The sequence below is a fragment of the Callospermophilus lateralis genome, chromosome 15 (genome assembly GCF_048772815.1).
Source record: "Callospermophilus lateralis isolate mCalLat2 chromosome 15, mCalLat2.hap1, whole genome shotgun sequence".
NCBI classification, from domain to species: domain Eukaryota; kingdom Metazoa; phylum Chordata; class Mammalia; order Rodentia; family Sciuridae; genus Callospermophilus; species Callospermophilus lateralis.
The window spans coordinates 41,089,761-41,115,917 of record NC_135319.1 but is presented as its reverse complement, the minus strand read 5'-3'; the positions used below and the strand labels follow the sequence as shown (position 1 = coordinate 41,115,917).

Genomic DNA, 26,157 nt, shown 5'->3' with positions numbered 1-26,157 from the left:
ATAACAACAAAAAAAAGTTGGTTGTTTTAATGTAAAATTCATCCAAGAAGAAGAGATGCTTATTAGAAACAGAACTTTGCAGTTGGGTAAATACCTTTGTTTTAGTCTCCACAGATACATTTTAGCAAAATTCCAGGGTTCACCAGGCACTGGGAAGTGATTTATACTCCCCAAACTTATTTTTAAGTCTGACATTCTCAATTATTAAATTATAGGAAATGGGGGCCAATCATCTGCATATCCCTGCTACTGGGCAATTCTATCCATGGAGACCAAATTAAAGATCAGTGGGTTTGCTGGTTGGACAAATAAAGATTTCCCTGTAGAAAGAAATGATATGCAATTTATTTCTGACCTTTTAAACAATTTTTAGGGATTGCTGGATGCTGCGCCAAAACAACAGTTGCTCCTTTGGATCGAGTAAAAGTTTTATTACAAGCTCACAATCACCATTACAAGCATTTAGGTAAGTTAATAGATTATAAAAATGAAAGTGAAATAAAAAAATTATCCATCTGCTTGCTGGTTTCCCATTGTAAATTATAATGGAAAGAGGTAGAAAAGGGAATTCAAATTTGGTGGTAAATATAAGTTCTATGTCTCTTATTCATTTTAATCTGTTCATTTGTAATAGTGGTTATATGTATTTATCATTTTAGGGTACTGATATTTTCCAAGCCAAAATCTTGGAATCATGGAAGTAAGTACAATTTTTATTGGGATCAATGAGTTACATACTTCACAGATATACATAATAAAACTCGGCCTGATTTTTTAATTCAATGAGTGGAGATAAAATTTTTAATAAATATAAAGCTGAAATAATAACTCCTTTAAATACTTAAATAGGCCAGGATTAGGGGGGCCAGTGGTGCACACCTGTAATCCCAGCTACTCAGAAGATCTGAGGCTGGAGGATCACAAGTTCAAGGGAGTTTAGAGAGACCCTGTCTCAAAATAAAATAAAAAAGACTGAGGATGTAACTTAGTGGTAGAGCACTTTCCTAGCATGTGTAAAGCCCCGGATTTAATCCCCAAGACTATAGGGAGAAAACAATGAAACAAGCCTTCTAGAAATATTAGAATTTCTAGAACTTTCCCAATATTGCAAGTAGAATTTATTATAATTAGTTTCAGATAAACTTGCTTTCTTAAGAAAATATCAAGACTTTAGATATTCCTCACAAATGTAAAATTCAGTCTTCTTTTTTTTTTTTTTTTTTGGAGGGGGGCGTGCAGGGAATACCAGGGATGAACTTGGGCACTAGGCCACTGAGCCACATCCCCAGCCCTATTTTGTATTTTATTTAGAGATAGGATTTCACTGAGTTGCTAAATACCTGCCTTTTGCTGAGGCTGGTTTTGAATTCATGATCCTCTTTCCTCAATCTCTTGAGTTACTGGGGATTACAGGCATGGGTCACCGTGTGCTCAGCCCTTTTAAAATTTTGTGACAGTTTCCCTAAATTGCCCAGGCTGGCTTTATACTTTTTTTTTTTTTTTTTGGGGGGGGGAGAGAGAGAGAATTTTAATATTTATTTTTTAGTATTTGGCGGACACAACATCTTTGTCTGTATGTGGTGCTGAGGATCGAACCCGGGCCGCACGCATGCCAGGCGAGCGCGCTACCGCTTGAGCCACATCCCCAGCCCCATACTTTTTTTTTTTTTTTTTTTCCATTTTATTTTTGTGGTACTAAGGATTGAACCCAGGGCACTGAACTACATTTTCTGTCCTTTTTGTTTTGTTTTGAAATAGGGTCTGGCTAAATTGCCCAAGCTGGCTTTGTATTTATGATCCTCTTGCCTCAGCCTCCTGAGATGCTGGAATAACAGACATATACTACCATACTTGGCCAATATGTATAATTTTTGTTTTTATGTATTAGTTTTAAAAATGAAAAAGAAATATGATAATAGAACTGAAAAATTTCTGTCACCTGGTGAGTGACATCGAAACATCGTGAGTACCATGCATTACTCAAGTGTTTATGGTAATGTTGCTATAACTGCCTGTTGTAGAAAATCATAACATCTATAATTATGTACAGTGCATTAAAATTTGATTGTTATAATAAATGATCAAATTATTGGTTTTTGAAAAGCACTGTTATTGTTATTATTTGCAGTGCTAGGTATTGAACTCAGCTGAGCTCTGATACTGAGCTACATGAGCTACAACCTCATCCCCAGTCCCTGATATATATATATATATACATATATATATATATATATATAATTTTTTTTTTTTTGGTATTGGAGAGTCTAGGGGTGCTTTACCGTTGAACTATATCCCCAGTCTTTTTAATTTATTAATTATTATTATTATTTGTCGTGCTGGGGATTGAAGTTAGGGGCCTGTGAATGTGAGGCAAGCATTCAACCAACTGAACTGAACTATATCCCAACCCTTTTTATTTATTATTATTTTTTTGGTACTGAGGATTGAACCCATGGGTGATGAGCCACATTTTCAGCCATTTTTATTTTTTATTTTGAAACAGGGTCTTACTAAGTTGCTTAGGGTCTCAGTGATTTGTTGAGGCTAGCCTTGAACTTGAGATCCTATTGACTCAGCCCTCAAATTGCTGGGATTACAGGCCTGTGCCACCACGCCCTGTCCCTTTTATTATCATTCTTATTTTAAAAAATATTTTTTAGTAATTATTTGTATGTGGTACTGAGGATTGAACCCAGTGCCTCACACATGCTAGGCAAGTGCTCTGCCACTGAGCCTCAACCCCAGCCCCTAATTTTTAATTTTGAGATAAGTCTCATTCAGTTGCTTATGGCCTTGCCAAATTGCTGAGACCCAGTCCCTGATTTTAAATATTGATACAGGGCTAGCCTTCAATTTGATTTTCCTCCTGCCTCAGCCTTCTGAGTAACTAAGATAACGGGTGTGTACATCATGTCTGATTTAAAAAAAAACATTATTTATATATTTAAAAAAAATTCTAAACAATCCAGAATGTTTCAGAATAGGGAATTGGCAAAATAAGTTTTGGTTTATTCATGTTATAGACTGTTTTGCCTTCAGAAAAAATTTATTAAAGCCAGGTGTGGTGTTGCACACATGTAATACCAGTGGCTGTGAGGCTGAGGCAGGAGAATGGCGAATTCAAAGCTAGCCTCATCACCTTGGAGAGACCCTGTCTCAAAATTAAAAATAAAAAGGGCTGGAGATGTGGCTCAGTGGTTAAGTGACCCTGGGTTTAATATCTAATTAAAAAAAAATTTATGAAAGAATACTAGCTGGGTATATTGGTACATGCCTATAATCCAAGTTATTTGGAGACTCAGACAGGGCTTCCCAAAACATGAAATTGAGACCAGCTTGGACAATATAAAGTAATACTCCATCTCAAGTATGGGGCTGAAGCTCAGTGGCAGAGCACTTGCCTGGTATGTGTGAGGCACTGGGTTTGATCCTTAGCACCAAAAAAAAAAAAAAATAAACAAATAAAATAAAGCCATACTACAACTATGAAAAAAAATTTAGTACCTTTATTTTATTTATATATGGTGCTGAGGTTCAAACCCAGCGCCTCACACATACTGGGCGAGAAACTCTACCACTGAACTACAACCCTGGCAGTGTTTCATATAGAAAGATGTTTTATAAGATAAATAAGAATCAATAATTTTCCAATTAGATTTTTTTTTCAACTGGGGATTGAATCCCAGTTCAGTTTACTATTGAGCTGTATCCCCAGCCATTACCTATTATTATTATTATTATTATTTTGTTTAGAGACAGGATCTCACTAAATTGCTAATGCCTCAAAAAGTTGCTGAGGCTGGCCTTAAATTTGCAGTCCTCCTCCTCAACATTTTTTTTTTTTTTTTTTTTTTTGGTGGTGCTGGGGCTTGACCCCAGGGCCTTGTGCATACCAACTGAGCTATCTCCCCAGCCCCCCTCCCTCAACCTTTTGAAATTCTGGAATGACAAATGTACACCACTGCACCCAGATCCAATTAGATTTCTTTTTCTCATTAGATTTTTCTTTTTTTTTTTTTAAGAGAGAGAGAGAGAGAGAAATCCAATTAGATTTTTTTCCCATTAGATTTTTTTTTTTGAGAGAGAATTTTTTAATATTTATTTTTTAGTTTTCGGTGGATACAACATCTTTATTTTATTTTTATGTGGTGCTTTGGATTGAACCCAGCGCCCCGTGCATGCCAGGTGAGCGCGCTACCGCTTGAGCCACATCCCCAGCCCTTCCATTAGATCTTTTTAAATGAAATTCTCCTCAGCCGTTTTAAGATGGTGTGCATCTATAATCCCAGCAGCTTGGGAGGCTGAGGCAGGAGGATCTTGAGTTGAAAGCAAGCCTCAGCAATTTAGCAAGGCACTTAGCAACTCAGTGAGACCCTTTCTCTAAATAAAATACAAAATAGGGCTGGGAGTGTGGCTCAGTGGTTGAACACCCCTGGGTTTAATACTCAGTACCAAAAAACATGAGGTGAGTATGTAGCTTCATGGTAGAGGACCCTTGAGTTCAATCCCCAGTACTGGAAAAAATATTGCAACTCTTTTTGAGTGTGTGTGTGGTGCTGGGGATTGATCCCAGGACTTTGTGCATGTGAGGCAAGCACTCTACCAACTCAGCTATATCCCCAGCCCTAGTAATGAATTCTATATCTTCACATTATGTACCTGTCATGTGTAGAGAAAAACAGACCTTTGAATTTATTGAGAGATTATATAAAACCTGGAAAGAAGGAATCAATCTTCTTTTGTTGTCTAAATTGAAAGCAAAACGAGATGAATACCAGTATCTCCTGGTGTTCCACCATGTACCAGCCTTTCAGTGTCTAAACAGAAATGTTTTATTCCTTTAACCTTCTCCCCATGCTGGTGTGTGTTGGTTTGTTTTCAGATTTGTAATCATATGTAATCATAGATTACATATTCACATTAGATTTCATGCTCTACAGAGCTGCATACCGTGGGTTACAGGATATCCTACAAGGCTTGCAAAGTATGAAGTGGAATTCCTGGAATGTAACTGTGAACTACTGATATAGTATTTGGGGTGCTGTGTATTTTTAAATATACAAGCCCAAACCAAAAAAAAATTGCAGGTTTTTGTTTTTGTACTGGGATTTTAACCCAGGGGTACTCTACTACTATGCTATATCACCAACCTTTTTTTTTTTTTTTAATTTTTTTTAGTTGTTAATGGACATTTATTTTATTTATTTATACGTGGTGCTGAGAATTGAACCCAGGGCCTCTTACATGCTAGGCAAGTGCTCTACTACTGAGCCACAACCCCAGCCCATCACCAACCGTTTTTATATATTTATTTTTATTTTGAAACCCTGTCTTGCTAAATTGCCCTGGTTGGTCTTGGATTAAATTTGTAATCCTCCTACCTTAGTCTCCCAAGTAGCTGAAATTATAGGTATATGATTAAGTGCCTAGCAGTTAATTTCATTTCTAAAAATAGTTTTAGGGCTGGATGCAGTGCCCTGCCTCTAAACCCAGCTACTCAGAAGGCTAAGGCAGGAGAATCTGAAATTCCAGGACAGCCTGGGCAACTCAGTGAGACCCTGTCTCAAGCTAAAAATAAAGAGTTGGGCCAGGTGGTTCGCACCTGTATTCCCAGCAACTTGGGAGGCTGAGGCAAGAGGAAAAGTTCAAGGACAGTATCAGCAATTGAGTGAGGCCCTAAGAAATTTAGCAAGAATATATTTCAAAAAAGAATTTTGACAGGTGCCATGGTCCTCACCTATAGTTGCAGTGGCTGTGAAGGCTGAAGAAGGAAAATTGCAAGTTCAAAGCCAGACTCAGAAACTTAGCAAGGCCCTAAGCAACTTAGTGATACCCTGTCTCAAAATAAAAAATAAAAAGGCTGGGGAAGTGACTCAGTGGTAAAACTCCCCTGAGTTAAGTCCCAGTGCTAAATAAATAAAAAGGGCTGGGGATGTAGCTCACTGGTAAAGTATCCCTGGGTTCAGTCTTCACTACCAGAATAAATAGATAAACAAACAAACAAACACATGTTCTGAGGATGTAGCTCAGTGATAGAGTGCCACCACTTTCAATCCCTAGTTTATATAAATAAATAAGTAAATAAAGATTTTGAGCATTTTATTCTAGCCCCTTTAGATTTATAAGATAGTTATTCGAAATTTTCTTTTGAAAATATTTACCCTTTTTAATTGTTGTATATAATTGTAAATATTTATGAGGTACCATGCTTTTTTAAAAATATATTTATTTTTTATTTGTAGTTGGACATAATACCTTTATTTTGTTTATTAATTTTTATGTGGTGCTGAGGATCGAACCCAGGACCTCACAGGGCCTCACATGTGGTAGGCAAGGGCTCTACTGCAGAGCCAGAAACCCCAGCTCCTGGGGTACCATGCTTTTAAATTTTAATTTATTTATTAATTTTAAAAAAATTTTGTGGCAGAGAGGATTGAACCCAGGACCTAGTACATGCTTGGCAAGTACTATACTACTAAGCTATACCCCTAGACCTTTTAAAAATTTTTATTAAGATTGCCTATGCTGTCCTTGGACTTGAGATCCTCTTGCCTAGCCTCCTGAGTCACCGAAGTTATAAGCTGTACCACCATGCCCTGCTTTTATTTATTTTTATTTTGGGAGGATTAAACCTAGGGATGCTCTAAGACTGAACCACACCTCCAGTCCTATTTATTATTTGTTTGAATATATATTATTATTATTTTTTTTAAAGACAGAGAGAGAGAGAAAGAGAGAATTTTTTAGTATTTATTGTTTAGTTTTTGGAGGACACAGCATCTTTATTTTATTTGTATGTAGTGGTGAGGATTGAACCCAGGGCTGCGCACATGCCAGGTGAGCGCACTACCGCTTAAGCCACATCTCCAGCCCCGAATATATATTATTTTAACAAGGTTTATAATTTATAAAATATAAAAGCAAAATGTTTCCTATTCTTGGGGCTGGGGATGTGGCTCAAGTGGTAGCTCGCTCGCCTGGCATGCGTGCGGTCCGGGTTCGATCCTCAGCACCACATACAAAAACAAAGATGTTGTAATGTTTTGAACAACCTACAATAAAAATTAATTAAAAAAAAAAAACAAAAACAAAGATGTTGTGTCCGCCAAAAACTAAAAAATAAATATTAAAAATTCTCTCTGGGGGCTGGGGATGTGGCTCAAGTGATAGCGTGCTTGCCTGGCATGTGTGCGGCCTGGGTTCGATCCTCAGCACCACATACAAACAAAGATGTTATGTCTGCCAAAAAAACTAAATATTAAAAACTCTCTCTCTCTCTCAAAAAAAAAAAAAAAAAAAAAAGATGGGGAAATTCTTTAAAAAAAAATTCTCTCTGTCTCTCTATCTCTCTCTCTCACCTCTCTCTCTCTCTTTTTTTTTTTTTTTTAAAGAGAGAGTGAGAGAGGGAAGGAGAGAAAGAGAATTTTTTTAATATTTATTTTTTAGTTATCGGCGGACACAACATCTTTGTTTGTATGTGGTGCTGAGGATCGAACCCGGGCCGCACGCATGCCAGGCGAGCATGCTACCGCTTGAGCCACATCCCCAGCCCTCTCACCTCTCTCTTAAAAAAAAAAAAAAAAAAATAGTTTCCTCTTCTTGTTCCAATTTGAAATTAAGCAGTTTTAAAAGTCTCTTTCATTTTCTTCCAGAGCTAACATATACATATGCAAGCATGTACTTATATTTTACCAAATATTAGTTCCTCTAATCCTTACTTAATAAAAAGTAAGTAAAAATACAGAGGAGATGGATTTATTTATTTATTTTTTTAAATGTATTTTTTAGTTGTAGTTGGACCCAATACTTTTTTTTTTTTTTAAGAGAGAGAATTTTAATATTTATTTTTTAGTTTTCGGCGGATACAACATGACACAGCATCTTTGTTGGTATATGGTGTTGAGGATTGAACCCAGGCCGCACGCATGCCAGGCGAGCACGCTACCGCTTGAGCCACATCCCCAGCCCACAATACTTTTATTTTATTTATTTTTATGTGGTGCTGAGGATCGAACCCAGGGTCTAGGACATGCTAGGCAAGCACTCTACCTGTGAGCCACAACCCCAGCCCCTCCCTCCCCCTTTTAAAATTCTCATTATTTTTATATCTATTTATCTATCTATCTACCTACCTATCTATTTATTTATTTATTTTTGTGTGAGTGTGTGTGGGGGGGGCGGGTGGGGATTGAACCAAGGCCTTGTGCATGCTAGGCAAGCACTCTACCAACTGAGCTATATCCTCAGCCTCGGAGAAGGCTTTACATAATGAATAAGCTTTTTTATTTTTATTTTTTGTGGTACTGGCAATTGAACTCAGGAGTACTCTACCTCTGAGCTACATCACCATCCCTTTTTTAATTTTAATATTTGAGATAGGGTCTTGCTATACTGCCCAGGGCACCCTCCTGAGTTACTGGGATGACAGGTGTGGCCATTGCACATGGCATAGAAATTTGATATAACATATACATAAGGAACTTTGCATGCTGCTGAGAATGCACATTTTTTTCAAACACTGTTTATAACACTTGCAAAAATGAGACCAGTGTTATAAAGAAATAGTTTATTTTCCAAAGTAAAAATAGGACAGCCTAGTGTTGTGCATCTGTAATCCCAGTGACTCAAGGGGCTAAAGCAAGAGGATTGCAAGTTCTAGGTCAGCCTCAGCAATTTAGTGAAACCCTGTCTCAAAAAATAAAAAGGGCTGGGCATGTAGTTCAGTGGTAGAGTGCCCTGGGTTCGATCTCCAGTATTAAAAAAATAAAAAATGATAGCCTATAGGTTGATATATTTAACAGGTATTAATTTGGAAAGGTTTAACATCCACTTTTTTTTGGGCGGGGGGCGGGTACTGGGGATTGAACTCAGGAACACTCAACTACTGAGCCACATCCCCAGCTCTATTTTGTATTTAGAGAAGGGGTCTCATTGAGTTGTGCCTTGCTGTTGCCGAGGCTGGCTTTGAATTTGTAATATTCCTGCCTCAGCCTCCCAAGTTGCTGGGATTACAGGCATGTGCCATCACGCCTGACTGTGCTTTCTTTCTTTTTTCTTCTTTTTATACTTTATTTAATTTATTTATTTAAAATATTTTTTTAGTTGTTGATAGATCTTTATTTTATTTATTTATATGTGGTACTAAGGATGGAACTCGGTGCCTCACACATGCCAGGCAGGCACCTACAACTGAGCCACAACCCAGCCCTTGCTGTGCTTTCTTGTATCCTGTCCTCTTCATCTTCTTCCCCTGGTCTTTTGTTTACTAGATTTCTATTTTTGAAACTAGTATATTACTTCGTTTTTAATAATGGTTTCTCTTAAAATGTTTTTAACAAAATATATGTGACAATCAACAAGTTTTAAAGAATAATGTAATAAGTATATGCAGAACTGCCACAGAGTTTTAGAAAGATATTATCAGTTATTTTTATATATAGTTGAAACTTCCTCTTTATTTCTGTACCTTATAAACTTTTCTGTCCCTTACAGGTCTCCAGTATTAAAAAAATAAAAAATGATAGCCTATAGGTTGATATATTTAACAGGTATCAATTTGGAAAGATTAAATTGTTCTAAATTTAACTTACTTTATTTATTTATTTATTTGTTTATTTTTTAAAGAGAGAGCGAGAGAGGGAGAGAGAGAAAGAGAATTTTAATATTTATTTTTTAGTTATCGGGGGACACAACATCTTTGTTTTGTACGTGGTGCTGAGGATCGAACCCGGGCCGCACGCATGCCAGGCGAGCGGGCTACCGCTTGAGCCACATCCCCAGCCCTTAACTTACTTTAAATTGTTGCACTTTTGAATCAAATTAAACAAGGGTTAGCTGGATTTGGTGGCATATGCATGTAATCTCAGAGACTCAGGAGACTGAGGCAGGAGGATCATAAGTTTAAGGTCAGCATTGGCAATGTGAGTCTCAAAAAAATAAAAAATAGGAAGGACTGTCATGTGTGGGGCGCTGGGTTCGATCCTCGGCACCACATAAAATAAAATAAAGATATTATGTCGCCGAAAAATGAAAAATAAATATTAAAAAATTCTCTCCCTTCTCTCTCTCTCTCTCTCTCTCTCTTTAAAAAAAATGCTTTTGGGATATATCATTTCTTAGATGTTGAGTACCTACTGTTTTAATTAATAGGAAGGCCTCTTATAATCTAAAATTAGAAATGAGCCTAGTTTTGACTTTTATATATATGTTTTTCATTTTGGGGCTGGGATTGTAGCTCAGTGATAGAGTGCTTGCCTAGCTTGCGTGAGGCCCTGGTTTTGATCCTTAATACAACATAAAAACAAATAAATAAAATAAAGTTTAGATTCTTAAAATAATAGGCACAAGCTTTGAGGAGGAAGGCACACAATAGTGTCAAAACCCAAACATCGTGCTGGGGTTGTGGCTCCATGGTGGAGTGCTTGCCTCGACCGTGCGAGGCACTGGGTTTGAATCTCAGCACTACATATAGATAAATGAATAAAATAAAGGTCTATCAACAAATAAAAAAAAAACCAAAAAGGCAAAAAACCCCAATTATTTCCATAGGTATGAACCACAGAGGATTTTATTTTCATTTTTGATGAATTTTTTTTTTTTTTTTTTTTTTTTGTATAGGAGATTGAACCCAGGGGCTCTAAACCACTGAGTCACATCCACAGCCCCTTTTTGTATTTTATTTAGAGAGGCCTCTGTGAGTTGCTTAGGGACTTACCAAGTTGCTGAGGCTGGCATTGAACCCGCAATCCTCCTTTGCCGCAGTCTGGCATTACAATCAGCTAGGTGTTGCTGGGGCCGCTGTGAACCAATCATCAGCTGGCAGTCTGAAAGTTTGCTGGAGCCCCTTCGGCTGTGGCTCTCAACACTCCTTCCTTAGTCCTCTAAGCTGCTGAAATTACATACCTGTGCCACTGCACCCAGCTTGATTAAACTTTTTTTTTTTTCTTTTTTGAGAAAAAGATAAAAGAAAGTTTATTTCTTTGCTAGTAAAGAAGAAACAGGGTATTTCTGTCCTAAAGTCTGTGATTCTGCCCATCAGCAGGAACAGGGAGCTACATTCCACATATTCTTTGTCTGGAATTATAACTGGTTTTTTAATTTGGGAGAGTGACATCTCTGAGATCTTCTGGTACCATCCCCAAAGTCTGGATTACTTTGTTCCTATGGTGGGTAGTGTTTGATGAAACTTTTTCTTTTCTTTTTTTTTTTTTTTTTAGTTATAGATGTCTTTATTTTACTTTATGTGGTGCTGAGGATCCAACCCAGTGCCTTACACATGCGCTCTACCACTGAGCTAAACCCCAGCCCTTGATGAAACTTTTGATTGAAAAATTTGGAAGGGAATCTGAACTTCTTTTTTTTTTTGGTACCAGGGATTGAACTCAAGGGTGTTTAACCACTGAATCATATTCTCAGTCCTGCCTTTTTTTTTTTTTTTTTTTTTTTTGTGGTGCTAGGGATTGAACCCAGGGCCTTGTGCATGCATGGCAAGCACTCTACCAACTGAGCTATATCCTCAGCACACCTCCCCCACCCCACACACTTTTTAAACAGGCTCTCATTAAGTTGCTTGAGGGCCTTGCTAAACTGCTGAGGCTGGCTTTGAATTTATGATCCTCCTGCCTCAGTCTCCAGAGTTGCTGGGATTACAGGTGTGCACCACCATGCCTAGCAGAAGTCTGACTTTTGTTTATTAATATTTCTTTTTTTTATTTTTTTATTTTCTTAGTTGTCAAATGGACTTTATTTATTTAAATATTTATTTGGACACAATACCCTTATTGCATTCATTTATTTTTATGTGGTGCTGAGGATCAAACACAGGGCCCTGTGCATGCTATGCAAGCACTCTACCACTGAGCCACAATCCCAGCCCTGACTTTATTTATTTATAAGTGGTGCTGAGAAGCAAACTCAGTGCCTCACAGATGCTAGGCAAGTGCCCTATCACTGCCACAACCCTAGCCCTGTTTATCAGTATTTCTAATTAAAATATCCTAATATTGAAAAGTTGCCCCCACATTTAAATAATTTTAATAGGTTGGGTTTTTGTTTTGTTTTCTTTCTTTCTTTTTTTTTTTTGTACTGCTGGAGATCAAGACAAGCACTATACCGCTGAGCTATATGGTACCCCAGTCCTTGTTTTTTGTGTGTATGTGCTGGAATTTAAACCCAGTGCCTCACACATGCTAAACACACACTCTGTCACTGAACTATAATCCCAGTAAATCATCTTTTTATTTGCTTGTTCTATTTAGTAGTTTCCTCACATAAACAAAGTTTCATCAAACACAAATATATCTGGGTCAGTCTGGGAAAGAGTCCTTTATCTTTTCATATGGAGTCACTCATCTTCAGTGCAATTTCTGGATTCTTAAATATTTCCATTGGCTTTTATATATATATATATATATATATATATATATATATATTTTATTTTTTTTTTTTTGTAGTTGTAGATGGACAGAATGACTTTCTTTGTTTAGTTTTTGTATGTGGTGCTAGGGATTGAAACTAGTGTGTCACACGTGCTAGGAAAGTGCTCTGCCACTGAGCGACAGCCCCAGCCCTCCATTGTTAATCTTTTATAGATTTTGAAATTCAATTTAATTTTCTTTCTTTTTTTTTAATATTTTTTAGTTGTCAATGGACCTTTATTTTATTTATTTTTATGTGTTGCTGGGAATCGAAACCAGTGCCTCACACATGCTAGGCAAGCACTCTACCACTGAGCCCCAGCCCCAGCCCCTCAATTTAATTTTCTGTTTCTTTTTAAATTTTTTTTTAATATTTATTTTTTTGTTGTAGTTGGACACAATTCCTTTATTTCATTGTTTATTTTTTTATGTGGTGCTGAGGATCGAACCCAGGGTCTTGCATGTACGAGGTGAGCGCTCTACTGCTGAGCCACACTCCAGCCCCTCAATTTAATTTTCAATAATTTAGTATAATTTTTAGCTGTTCTTGCTATAGTAGGCTTTATATTTTATATGCTATATGCTTATTTTTAAGAATTTTATAGAAATTTATTTAGAAAAAATGTAACATCCAAATAGATCAATAGCCACTATAAATATTTCTTTTTTAAAAAAAATTTTATTTATTTTAATTAGTTATACATTACAGTAGAATGCATTTATATATATCATATATATCATACATAGATGGGATATAATTTCTCATTTTTCTGAGTATACATATTATAGAATCACATTGGTCATACAGTCGCATACATACATAAAGTAATAATGTCTGTTTCATTCTACTATCTTTTTTATTCCCACATTCCCTGCCTTCCCCTCCTTTCACTTCCCTCTACCTAATCTAAGATGTATGCTTATTTTTATAATTAAGATTTTAAGTAAATGTATCTGTTATATAGAAATTGCCATTTGTATAATTCTTAGCAAAATTATTTTATGAATGATGGCTTAGTTATCTCTATCAATGATTGTCATGAAAGCAAATTTAGATAATTTTGTGTTTTAATTGTATTTTTATTCTGAAATCTTTCTAAAAATAGGAGTATTTTCTGCATTGCGGGCCGTTCCCCAAAAGGAAGGATACCTTGGATTGTATAAAGGAAATGGTGCAATGATGATTCGAATCTTTCCCTATGGTGCAATCCAGTTTATGGCATTTGAGCATTATAAAACGGTAGTTGAATTTTCCTCTTTCTCTTTAGTGTCATTGAATATTATACTTACTTGACCAGACATTTACTTTGAATTTTGTTTTATTTATTTATTTATTTACTTTGTAGTGCTGGGGATAGAACTCAGTACTTTGGTAGAACTCACATGCTAGTACTTTGAACTATATACTTTTTTATTTTTACTTGTAGGTGGACATAATAACTTCATTTTTATGTGGTGTTGAGGATTGAACCTAGTACTTCACACATGCTAAGCAAGTGCTCTACCACTGAGCTTCACCTCTAGCCCATGAACTTTAATTTACTTTCAATAAATGAATAAAGTAATATCTTTTATAAGGAATGAGATTTAATAATGTTTAATTTGTAAATATAACTTGGTTTTAGAATTACCTATTCCATAGTTGTTAGTCATTTATGAATATATTCTTTTTTTTTTGCATTACAATTCTTAATATATATTCTTTTTTTTAAAAAAATATTCTTTTTAGTTGTAGATGGACACAATATCTTATTTACTTATTTTTATGTGGTACTAAGGATCGAACCCAGTGCCTCACATGTGTGAGGCACGTGCTACAGCCCCAGCCCATGAATATATTCTTTTTTTTTTTTTTTTTAGATATTTGAAATACAACTTTATTCTGATTCTAAACAAAAAGGAATGGGGAATATATTCTTTATGTTCATATTTATGAAGAAAAGTCAAAAAGTTAAAAATAAACTGCGCATAGTTGTATACACCTGTACTCCCAGCTATTTGGGAGGCTGAGGTAGGAAGATCACAAATTTGAGGCCAGCCTGGGCAAATTATCAATGCCTTGTCTCAAAATAAAAAATAATAATAAAAAAAAAGGACTGGGGGATGTAGCTCAGTGGAAAGCATCTTACTTAATTTCTTACTTAATTTCCAGTAAGATAGATAGGTAGGTAGGTAGGTAGGTAGATAGATAGATAGGTGGATGGATATCGAATAGAGATGTAGCTCACTGGTTGAGTGTCCCTGAGTTCAATCCAATACAGCAAAAGTAATAAGAAAGGCTGGACATGGTGGCACATGCTTATAATCCCAGTGGCTTGAGAGGCTGAGCCAGGGGGACCAGCACATTCAAAGACAGTCTCAGCTACTTAGTGAGGCCCTAATCAATTTAGTGAGACCCTGCCTCAAAATAAAAAATGTAAAGAGCTGGGGATGTGGCTCAGTGGTTAAGTGCCCTTTGGTTCAATCCCAAGTACCATTTAAAAAAAAAAAGTTTGTCTCCTCAAATATTATCTTAACATTAAAAAAAGGTTAACTTGATTATTTCAAATGGTATTTATCTTTTTTGCCCCCTTGCTGGGGATGGAACCTGAGCCTCTGCATGCTAGGCAAATACTCTACCATTGAGCTAATTACTTTACCATAAGTTTTGTGTTGCTAACTCTATTCCTGAGATACATCCCTATCCCTCTTATCTTAGAAGGAAAAGTAATAGCAATGAGAAAAATGTTTCAAGGTGGTTAGTCAGAACTGATGCCATGACTGTACCAAAGCCGCATTGTCTGTGGTAGCTTATCTGCCTTCTTCTTTTTTTTTTTTAAACTCTCATTTTGAGGTGCTAGGGATTGAACCCAGCCCCTGTGCACATTTGGCAAGCAACACGCCACTCTACCATTGAGTTCATCCCTAGCCCCTATAGTGGCTTTTTACTCCTACTACATCCACACTTTCAGTTTATTGTTATTAATATATAGTATTGTAATTGTAAATTAGATAATCTTTATTATTAAATGGTGAAATGGACATCATGTAAAAAAAATATAATTTAATTCAGTATTTTTGTTTTCTAGTTAATTACCACAAAGCTGGGAGTTTCTGGTCATGTGCACAGATTAATGGCTGGATCCATGGCAGGTAAGAGGAGTAGGTCTATTTTATTTCTGAGAAGTTAATTTTTTTTTCTTGTTGGTACTGTACTGGGGATTGAACTGAGATGCAGTTTACTACTGAGCCACATCCCTAGCCCTTTTAAAAATGTTTTTATGGAGACAAGATTTCCCTAAGTTGTTTAGGGTCTTGCTAAGTTGCTGAGGTTGGCTTTGAACTTGTGATTCTCCTGCCTCAGCCTCCCAAGCTGCTGGGATTACAGCTGTTGGCCATTGTGCTGAGGAAAATATTGCTAATGTTTATTTCCCAGTTTTATGTTTGTCTTTTGACCTTGTGATTTGGTTTTACTTTTAAATTTTTTTTTTTTTTTTTTGGTGCTGAGGATTGAACCCAGGACTTCACTCATGCTACGTAAGTGCTCTATCACTGACCTACACCCAACCCTTGTGATTATGTATTTATTTCTATTTCTCTTTAATTTTTTAAAATATTTTTTTAGTTGTCAATGGACCTTTATTATTTATTAATATGTGGTGCTGAGAATCAAACCCAGTGCCTCACTATGCTAGGCAAATGCTCTACTACTGAGCCACATCCCCAGCCCCAATTTTTTTATTCTTTGTGATCTTTTTGGTCGTTTTTCTTTTTTAGTACCAGGTATTGAACTCGTGGGCACTCAACCACTGAGCCATATCCCCAGCCCTATTTTGTATTTTATTTAGAGACAGGGTCTCACTGAGTTGCTTAGCACCTCGCCATTACTGAGGTTGTCTTTGAACTCTCGATCCTCCTGTCTCAACCTCCCAAGCCACTGGGATTACAGGTGTGCGCCACCATGCCAGCTTCAATATAATTTTAAGAAAAGAATTCTTTGTGTTCTGTTAAGTAAACAATTTCTCCATTTTATGTTTTGGGAAAATAAGTAAGAAATCAAAATCACATGTCTTGCTTAGTGTCAGAGGTATATAGCATATCCTTTCTGATATCTTAACTATACATAGAGAAGCAGTAGAATAAATTATTTTTATAAACTGTTATAATAAAAGCCAGTCTATTTTATATATAGGTGGTAAACACCTGTAGTTCCAGCTTCTTGGGAGGCTGAGATGGGAGGAGTGATCAGGCTCAGTAATTGGAGGCTACCTTGGGCAAGCAAGCAAGATGTTGTCTCTTAAAAAATAAACAACCTGGAGTTCTAGCTCAGTGGTAGAATGCTTGCCTACCACATGTGAGGCACTGAGTTTGATCTTAAAGACCACATAAAAATAAATAAAATAAAGGTATTGTTCCATCTACAACTAAAAAAATAAACAACCCCTTATGAGCAGGGAATATTGCTCAGTGATAGAGAACTTACTAAGCATGTGTGAGACTCTGGATCCAATCTCCAAAACTCCAAAAAAGCCGCCTCATAATCTACTTATACTATACCATTTGGTACTAAGAATACTAGTGGAAATGGGAAGAACTTTAAAAGAATTTAACAGACTGACCCTTCCTACGTGGTTTTTCCAGCTGATTATAATTCCATCATTAATGTCACCTTTGATTTCATTGGGTTTTCATCATTACTCTGGTATTGAGAACACTACTATTGATAGGAGAGATCCGTACACATACATACACATAAATACATACATATACACATACATGTTTGTGTCCTAATTTTTTTTCTATATTTAAGTTTTAATTTTCTTTCCAGGTATGACAGCAGTTATCTGTACTTACCCTCTTGACATGGTTAGAGTACGCCTAGCATTCCAGGTGAAAGGGGAACACACCTATACAGGAATCATTCATGCATTCAAAACAATTTATGCAAAGGTATTTCATATTTACCTTCCACATATTTAACATGTCCTTTCATATTTAGGAAATTATTTTGAATTATATCTAACTGATATTAATAATAATAATTATGAAAGCCTATTCTTGTATTTCAGTGTGGGTCCCAGAATAATTTTTCCAGTTTGTGTGTGTTTTTATTCTTTGAATTTTATCATAATGAACACAATGTAATATCACTTCTAATTTTCTTCACAAAAAGGAAGGTGGTTTCCTTGGATTTTACAGAGGACTGATGCCCACTATATTAGGAATGGCTCCATATGCAGGTATGTTTCAAATTAGGCAGGATCCTACTTTGTGTGTTTAAATTGTTACCAGTTTTTTTCATAAGTGGTAACATGAATGATGCTACTTACAAAGGCTTTTTACTTGCTAAATGATGAAGATAAAATTATGATCCATATATGGTCTTACAAAGATGACTATTCATGTAGAATGAGTAGAAGTTCACTTTTAACATGATTTTCATGGGACTGGGATTGTGGCTCAGTGGTAGAGCACTCGCCTAGCATGCGCGGGGCCCTAGGTTCGATCCTCAGTACCACATAAAAAATAAATAAATGGAATAAAGGTATTGTGTCCAACTACAACTAAAAAAATAAATATTAAACAACAACAACAACAACAAAAAAAAACATGATTTTCTTAACATCTGTGTCAGGTATAGTCTTGTTAATGCACAGTATTTTAGATAATTGTTAAGGATACAGTTTTATGAGTATGTTTATTAAAAGAAAGAATTGAAAAATATTTTTTCAGGGCTGGGGATGTGGCTCAAGCGGTAGCGCGCTCCCCTGGCATGCATGTGGCCCGGGTTCGATCTTTAGCACCACATACAAACAAAGATGTTGTGTCTGCCGAGAACTAAAAAATAAATATTAAAAAATTCTCTCTCTCTCTCTCTCCCTCTCTCTCCCACTCTCTCAAAAAAAAAAAAAAAAAAGATATGGGCTGGGGATGTGGCTCAAGTGGTAGCGCGCTCGCCTGGCATGCGTGCGGCCCCGGTTTGATCCTCAGCACCACATACAAAGATGTTGTGTCCGCTGATAACTAAAAAATAAATATTAAAAAAATTCTCTCTCTCTAAAAAAAAAAAAAAGATAAGAACTATTAGTGAAGTAATGCATTCCTTTAAAAAAAAAGAAAAGAAAAATATTTTTTCCCTTATGATAAATAATGATGATGTATTATGGGAAATTTAGAAAATATAGAAAAGTAGAAAGGAGAGATATGATATCTGTAGTTCTCAAATTTTGTTGTTACCTTGTTTATATTCCTGTTTTTAATCTAATTTTAAATTTTGAGATAATTATAGATTTACATAAAGTTATAAGAATCAATATGGAGAGATCTTGCATACTCTACCCAGTTTCCCCCAATGGGAATGCCTTAAAAAACTAGTACACTATCATAACTAGAATATTTACATACTGTAAAGATACAAAATAGGTACATCATCACAAAGATCTTGCTGACTTTTATAGCCAAACCCCTCCTGTCCTTTCCCTAACTCCTGAGGTAATAAACTTTCAATAACTTTATATAAATGGTATCTTTATATAAATAGTATATGACTTTTGGTTATTGATTTTTCACTCATAAGTTCCTGGAGATTCATCCAAGTTGTTTGTATCAATAGTTGTTCTTTTTTATTGATGATTATTATTCCATGGTATGGAAGTATCAATACTTTGTGTTTCATGGAATTATATTTTCAAGATATATTCATATTATTGATAAATGTTCATTTATTTATTCAGACGTCTATATATTCTAGTTCAAGATTGTTTTCTGGACTATATAACTAGGAGTAGAATTTATGGGTTGTAAGTAATGTGTTTCTTCACTTCTTGTAGATAAGATCAAATTGATTGAAAATAGTTGCTATCCATTTATATTTCCACCAGCAGGGTTAAAAATTACCATTAGTAGTCAGGTATGGTGCCACATGCCTGTAATTCTAGCTATTTGGGAAGCTGAGGCAGGAGGGTTGTGTATTTAAGGCCAACCTGATCAATTTTGCAAGACTTTGTCTCAAAATAAAATAAAAAAGGACTCAGGGTACACCCAGTCAATGGTAGAGTGCTTGTCTAGCATGTCCCAGACACTGGGTTCAATTCTTGTACTGAAAAGAAAAGAAAAAAATCCTATTGGTATTAACTGATTTCGAAATCTTCTGTGAGTTTTTTTTTTTTTGGTGGGGTACCAGGGTTTGAACTCAGCGGCACTCAGCCACTAAGCCATATCCCCAGCCCTATTTTGTATTTTTTTTTAATATTTATTTTTTAGCTTATTTAATTTATTTACTTATACGGGATGCTGAGGATTGAACCCAGGGCCTCTCATGTGCTAGACAAGCGTTCCACTGCTGAACCACAACCCCAACCCCTATTTTTTATTTTATTTAGAGACAGGGTCTCACTGAGTTGCTTAGCATCTCTCTGTTGCTGAGGCTGGCTGTCTCAGCCTCCTGGGCTGCTGGGATTACAGGCATGTCCCCTCGTGCCTAGCTCTTTTGTGATTTTTGTAGGGAATAGAAAGTAATTTATGAAATTTTATTTTGTGTCTCCCAGATTACTGATGAGATTGAACAATTTTTATGTATTATCAATCGCATTTCCTTTTTTGTGAAGTACCTGTTTATACATGTGTTTGGCCTACTTTTCTTATTGATTTGTCTCGATACTCCTCACTCCATGTCCCCCACCTTCCGCCCCTTTTGGTATTGGGGATTGAACACAGGGCCTAACACATGCTAGGCAAGCATTCTACCACTAAGCTACATCCCCAGCCCTTTTTCAATTTATTTTGAGACACGGTCTTGCTAAACTGATAAAACAGGCCTTGAACTTGTGATCTTCCTGCCTCAGCCTCCCAGTAGCTGGGATTGCAGGTGTGCCACCACCATACATGGCTTATATTAATTCTTTATGTAATTTTTATTTATATATATTGAAAATATTATCTTGCTGTTTGTGGCTTGGATTATTTATTTATTTATTTAGGAAATATTGGAAATTGAATCCAGGGTGCTCTAACACTGAACTTCTTGTTCAGTCTTGCCCTCCCTTTCCCCAACCACTCCCCTCCCCATTTCTTTTTTCTTCTTCTTTTTTTTTTTTACAGAGAGACAGAGAGAGAGAGAGAGAAATTTTTTAATATTTATTTTTTAGGTGGACACAACATCTTTGTTTGTATGTGGTGCTGAGGATTGAACCTGGGCTGCATGCATGCCAGGCGAGCGCGCTACCGCTTGAGCCACATCCCCAGCCCCTCTTTTTTCTTTAAAAAAAATTTTTTTTGGTACCAGAGATTTTACCCAGGATGCTTAACCACTGAGCCACACCCCCCAGTCCTTTATTTTATTTATTTATTTTTTTGTGGTGCTGCGGATTGAATCCAGGGCCTTGTCCATGCAAGGTAAGCACTCTACCAACTGAGCTATATCCCCAGCCCCCTTTATTTTATTTAAAATTTTTTATCTTGGGACAGGGACTCACTAAATTGTGCCACCATGTAAAGCTGCCTCCTATTTTTTTGAGACACAGTCTCTCTAAGTTGCCCAGACTGAACTCAAACTTGAGATCCTTCTGCCTCAGCCTTCTGAGTAGCTATGATTACAGACATGTGCCACTATGCCCTGTTATTTATAGTGTCTTTAATTATTTACTTTTTTCATAACTAGTTATTAAACTCAGGGCCTCGTGAGTGGTAGGCAAGTAGTGTACCACTGAGCTGCACCCCCAACCCTATAATGTCATTTTTCTTTTTTGGGGGGGTACCAGGGATTGAATTCAGGGGCACTCAACCACTGAGCCACATCCCAGCTGTATTTTGTATTTTATTAGAGACAGGGTCTCACTGAGTTGTTTAACACCTCGCTTTTGCTGAGGCTGGTTTTGAACTCACGATCCTCCTGCCTCAGCCTCCTCAGCTGCTGGGATTACAGGTGTGTGCCACCATACCTAGCTCTATAGTATCATTAAAAATTTTTTAAATTTAATTTATTTAGTACCAGGGATTGAACCCAGTATTGCTTAACCACTGAACTACAACCCCTGCTCTTTTTGTGTGTTTTTATTTTGAGATAGGGTCTTACTTAATTCTTAGGTTAATTTGCTGAGGCTGGTCCTGAACTTGCCATCTTCCTGCCTCTGCCTCCCAAGTCACCACCATACCTGACCCTATAGTTTGATGAAGGGAATTCTATGTTTTTTTTAAACTTACTATGCCCTTTATTTATTTATTTATTTATTTATTTTAGTTGTAGGTGAACAAAATACTGTTATTATTTATTTACTTATTTTTATGGGGTGCTGAGGATCGAACCCACAACCCACTGCCTCCCACGTGCTAGGCATTCTAGCACTGAGCACCAACCTCAACCCTCTATGGGTTTTTTTTTTTTTTATAACAGCTGTATTGAGATACAATTCACATGCCATAAAATGTACTCATTTAAATGTATGTTTTTATTGGTTTTGAGTATATTTACAGAGTTGTGCAACTGTCACCACAATCAGTATTATAACATTTTAATTACCTCTGAAAGAAACTTTTCAGCCTTTATCCATCACTTCCCAGTCCTAAGCGACTACTAATCTTTTCATCTCTATTGATTTGCTTTTTCTGGATATTTCATACAAATGAAGTCATTTTATACATGGTCTTTTATGACTGGTATCTTTCATTTAGTGTAATGATTTCAAGGTTCATTCATGTTGCCATATTCATCATTCCTTTTCATGGCCAAATGGTATTCTACTGCATGGATGTGTTGCATTTTGTTTATCCATTCCTAAGTTGACAGGCATTTGGGTTGTTTTCTGTTTTTGACCAAGAGGAAAAAATGCTGCTATGAACATTCATATACATGTTTTTGTATGGTTATATGTTTTCATTTCTCTTGGGTATTTTCCTAACTGTTTAATATTTTGAGGAATTGTCCAACTCTTTTCCTGATGGTTTCACTATTTTACATTCCTGCTAGCAATATGTGAGTTCTTATTTTTTACATTTTTGGTAATGCTTGTTTTTATTTGATTTTCAGTTATAGTCAATCTATTGAGTGTGAAGTTGTATCTCATTGTGGTTATAAATTTCATTGCATTTTTTTTAATTGCTGGTCAGATTTCATTGTATGAGCATAGAATAGTATGTTTATTTTCCTATTAATGGATATTTGGGGGCTGGGGATGTGGCTCAAGCGGTAGTGCGCTTGCCTGGCATGCGTGCGGCCCGGGTTCGGTCCTCAGCACCACATACAAACAAAGATGTTGTGTCTGCCGAAAACTAAAATAAATAAATAAATAAATAAATATTAAAAAATTCTCTCTCTCTCAAAAAAAATGGATATTTGGAGTTTTTCCAAATTAGGGTTATTATAAATAAAGCTACTATAAACATAAAAGTCTTTTTATGTGCTTATGTTTATATCTTTGGGTCAAATACTCAGAAGTGGAATTGCTGGGTAATAGAATAAGAATATGTTTTAATTGAATATGTTTTAATTTATAGGAAGCTTCCAAACTGCTTTCCAAATAAATTTTTTATTTAACTTTTTAAATTTTGAGACAGGGTTTCACTAAGTTGCTAAGTTGCTGAGGCTGGCCTTGAACTTGTTATCCTCCTGCCTCAGCCTGCCAAGCCACTGGAATTACAGGTGTGTGCTAACATGCCCAGCTTTTCCAAATTTTTTTTTTTTTTTTAAGAATGATTTTTAGATTTTAGTATTTTATATATAACCCTTAATCCTGCTGGGTTTTCTTCCCTTAGTGCTGGGGATTGAATCTAGATCCTTGTGCATGCTAGGCAAGAGCTCTGCACTGAGCCACATCCCCAGCCTTGGATTATTTTTTCCTTTGTTAAGGATAACCATTTGGCCCAGTACCATTCATTAAATAGTATCTCTTTTCCCTGTAGCCTGCAATGATACTTTTTTTTTTTTTTTCAAAGTAGAGTACAATTTTTAAGGAGTCATTATGTAGGGCAAATTCCTTCACCTTATGTTTATTATTTTCAAGAAAATCAAGAACTATAGATATTTTGCTATTCCATGAATGTTTTAAAATTAGCATTTGGTATTTCACAAAAATCCTCATTGGAATTTTGAGTGAAATTTCATAAAGGTATTTTTTTATAAATATAATTTTTTTTTTTAGTTGTAGGTGGACACGATGCCTTTATTTTTATTTGTTTATTTTTATGTGGTGCTCAGGATTGAACCCAGTGCCTTGCTCTTGCTAAATGAGCGCTGTACCACTGAGCTACAACCCCAGCTGGTAGTGGTCATTTTTGTTAGATATATTTGTAGATACAAGGATTTTTTTTTTTTTTTGGTACAAGATATTGAACCCAAAAGCATTTAACCATTGAGCCACATCCCTGCCCCCCCCCCCTTTTTTTAAAAATTTTTTTAATATTTATTTTTTAGTTCTCGGCAGACACAACATCTTTGTTGGTATGTGGTGCTGAGGATCGAACCCGGGCCGCTACCACTTGAGCCACATCCCCAGCCCCCCCCCCCTTTTTTTTTAAATTTTGAGATAGGGGCTCACTAAGTTGCTTAGCGCCTTGCTAAGTTGCTCAGGCTGGATTTGAACTTGAGATCTTCCTGCTTCACTGTCCTGAGATGCTAGGATTATAGGCATGTGCCATTGTCTTGGGCTGTAGACACAAGTTTTTTTGTTGTTGTTTAGACACAAGTTTTGATGTATCTTTTAGACAAGTACATTTTCAGTTTACTGCTTGATTTAATTTTTATATTATAGCTAACCATTTTCCTATTGTTGACGTTATTATAATCATTAATATTTGGTACTTGGGGTTGAACCCTGGGGTGCTTAACCACAGAATACATTCCTAGTTCTTTTTTTTTTTTAGATGATCTCACTAAATTGCTGTGGGTGTGACTAAATTGCTGAGGCCAGCCTCAAACTTGTGATCCTTCTGACTCAGGCTCCCAAGTCACTGGGATTTCAGATATGTCCCATGTGCCTGGCCATGTTGACATTATTATAGTCAGCCTCCATGTTACTTATAGATAGTTTGGGTTTTCTATATGAACAGTCATATTCTGTGCAAATAATATCATTTTTTTCCTTCTAATCCAATCCTTCTTTCTTTGTTTATGTTTATCCTATCTTAGTATAATGGCTAGGGACATTTAGTGCAGTAATGAATAGAAGTAGTGATAATGGACATTTTGGCTCCTTGCTGATTTTATTTTATTTTATTTTTTGGTACTGGATTCCAACTCAGGTGCTTTACCACTGATCTACATCCCCAGTACTTTTTATTTCTTTAAATTTTGGGGACAGGGTCTCACTAAATTGCTGAGGGTCTTTCTGAATTACAGAGGCAGGCCTGGAATTTGCAATCCTCCTGCCTCACTAAGATTGCAATCCCCTTTTTATTTATTTATTTATTTGGTACCATGGACTGAACCCAGGGGTCTTAACCACTGAGCCACATCCCCAGTCATTTTTTTTTTTAAGAGAGAGTGAGAGAGAGAATCTTTTAATATTTATTTTTTAGTTTTCGGCGGACACAACATCTTTGTATGTGGTTCTGAGGATCGAACCCGGGCCGCACGCATGCCAGGCGAGCGCGCTACCACTTGAGCCACATCCCCAGCCAAGCTTTCTTTTTTTTTTTAATACTTATTTTTTAGTTGTAGTTGGACACAATACCTTTATTTTATTTATTTATTGTTATATGGTGCTGACCGTCGAACCCAGGGCCATGCACTTGCTAGGTGAGTCCTCTACTGCTGAGCCACAACCTCAGCTCTGGCCTTGAATTTTCAATCTTCCTGCCTCAGCATCCTCAGTAGCTGGGTTTACAGGCGTGTGTCACACACCTGTCTAAAGTCATCATTCTTAAAATATGCCATTCATCAGGTTGAGTTAGATTTTTGTTCTTTTTCTTGTCCTAGGGGTGGAATCCAGGACCTTTGGCATGTTAGACAAGTGATCTATCACTAAGCCACACCACCAGTACAGGTTTAGTTTTTAGATGTTTTTTTTTTTGGGGGGGGTATCTAGGATTGAACTAGGGGCACTCTACCACAAAGTCATATCCCCAGCCCTATTTTGTATTTTATTTAGAGACAGGGTCTTACTAAGTTGCTTAGTGCCTTGCTGTTGCTGAGGCTGGCTTTGAACTTGCCAGCCTCCTGCTTCGGCCTCATGAGCCACTGGGATTATAGGCCTGCGCCACTGCACCTGTCCAGGTTTAGGTTTTTTTTGTGTATGTGTGGTGCTGCAGATAGAACCCAGGACCTTGTATATGTGAGGCAGGAACTCTAGCATCTAAGCTATATCCTAAACCTTATGTTTAGTTTAATTTTTTTTTCAAATAAAAGTTATGTGCAGAACCTTTTTTTTTAAATATTTACTTTTTAGTTTTAGGTGGACACAATATCTTTATTTTATTTTTTATGTGGTGCTGAGGATTGAACCCAGGGCCTTACACATGCTAGGCAAGCACTCTACCACTGAGCCACAACCCCAACCCCTCTTGCTAAGTTCTTTAGGAACTCACTAAGTTGTTAAGGCCTGCCTCAAACTTGTGATCCTCCAGCCTCAGCCTCACAAGTCCCTGGGATTTAAGGTGTGTGCTGCTGTGCCTAGCAAAATCATGTAAAATTTTTTGCAAGCATCAACTTCATACTATATTATTAAAATCTCCAAGTCTTATGAGCCAATATGAACATTTTATTATGTTCATAATTTTTTCTTGAAGATAAAATTGTTATAGTTAAAATTGTAATGCTTTTTTCACTTCT

At 36.4% G+C, this 26,157-nt stretch overlaps 1 protein-coding gene across 3 annotated transcripts in view; it reads left to right on the top strand.

The window, feature by feature from the left end:
• The window catches only part of Slc25a16 (solute carrier family 25 member 16), a 44,101-nt gene that overhangs the window by 9,109 nt on the left and 8,835 nt on the right, over nt 1–26,157 (top strand). For 2 of the 3 annotated variants that reach the window (XM_076834645.1, XM_076834647.1), the window contains exons 2-6: nt 374–466; nt 13,523–13,656; nt 15,485–15,548; nt 17,224–17,345; nt 17,569–17,635. In XM_076834645.1, coding sequence (XP_076690760.1) covers nt 374–466; nt 13,523–13,656; nt 15,485–15,548; nt 17,224–17,345; nt 17,569–17,635 — 480 coding nt within the window. Of the gene's footprint in view, nt 1–373; nt 467–659; nt 701–13,522; nt 13,657–15,484; nt 15,549–17,223; nt 17,346–17,568; nt 17,636–26,157 lie in introns of all 3 variants that reach the window. The other variant, XM_076834646.1, reaches the window with a different exon arrangement.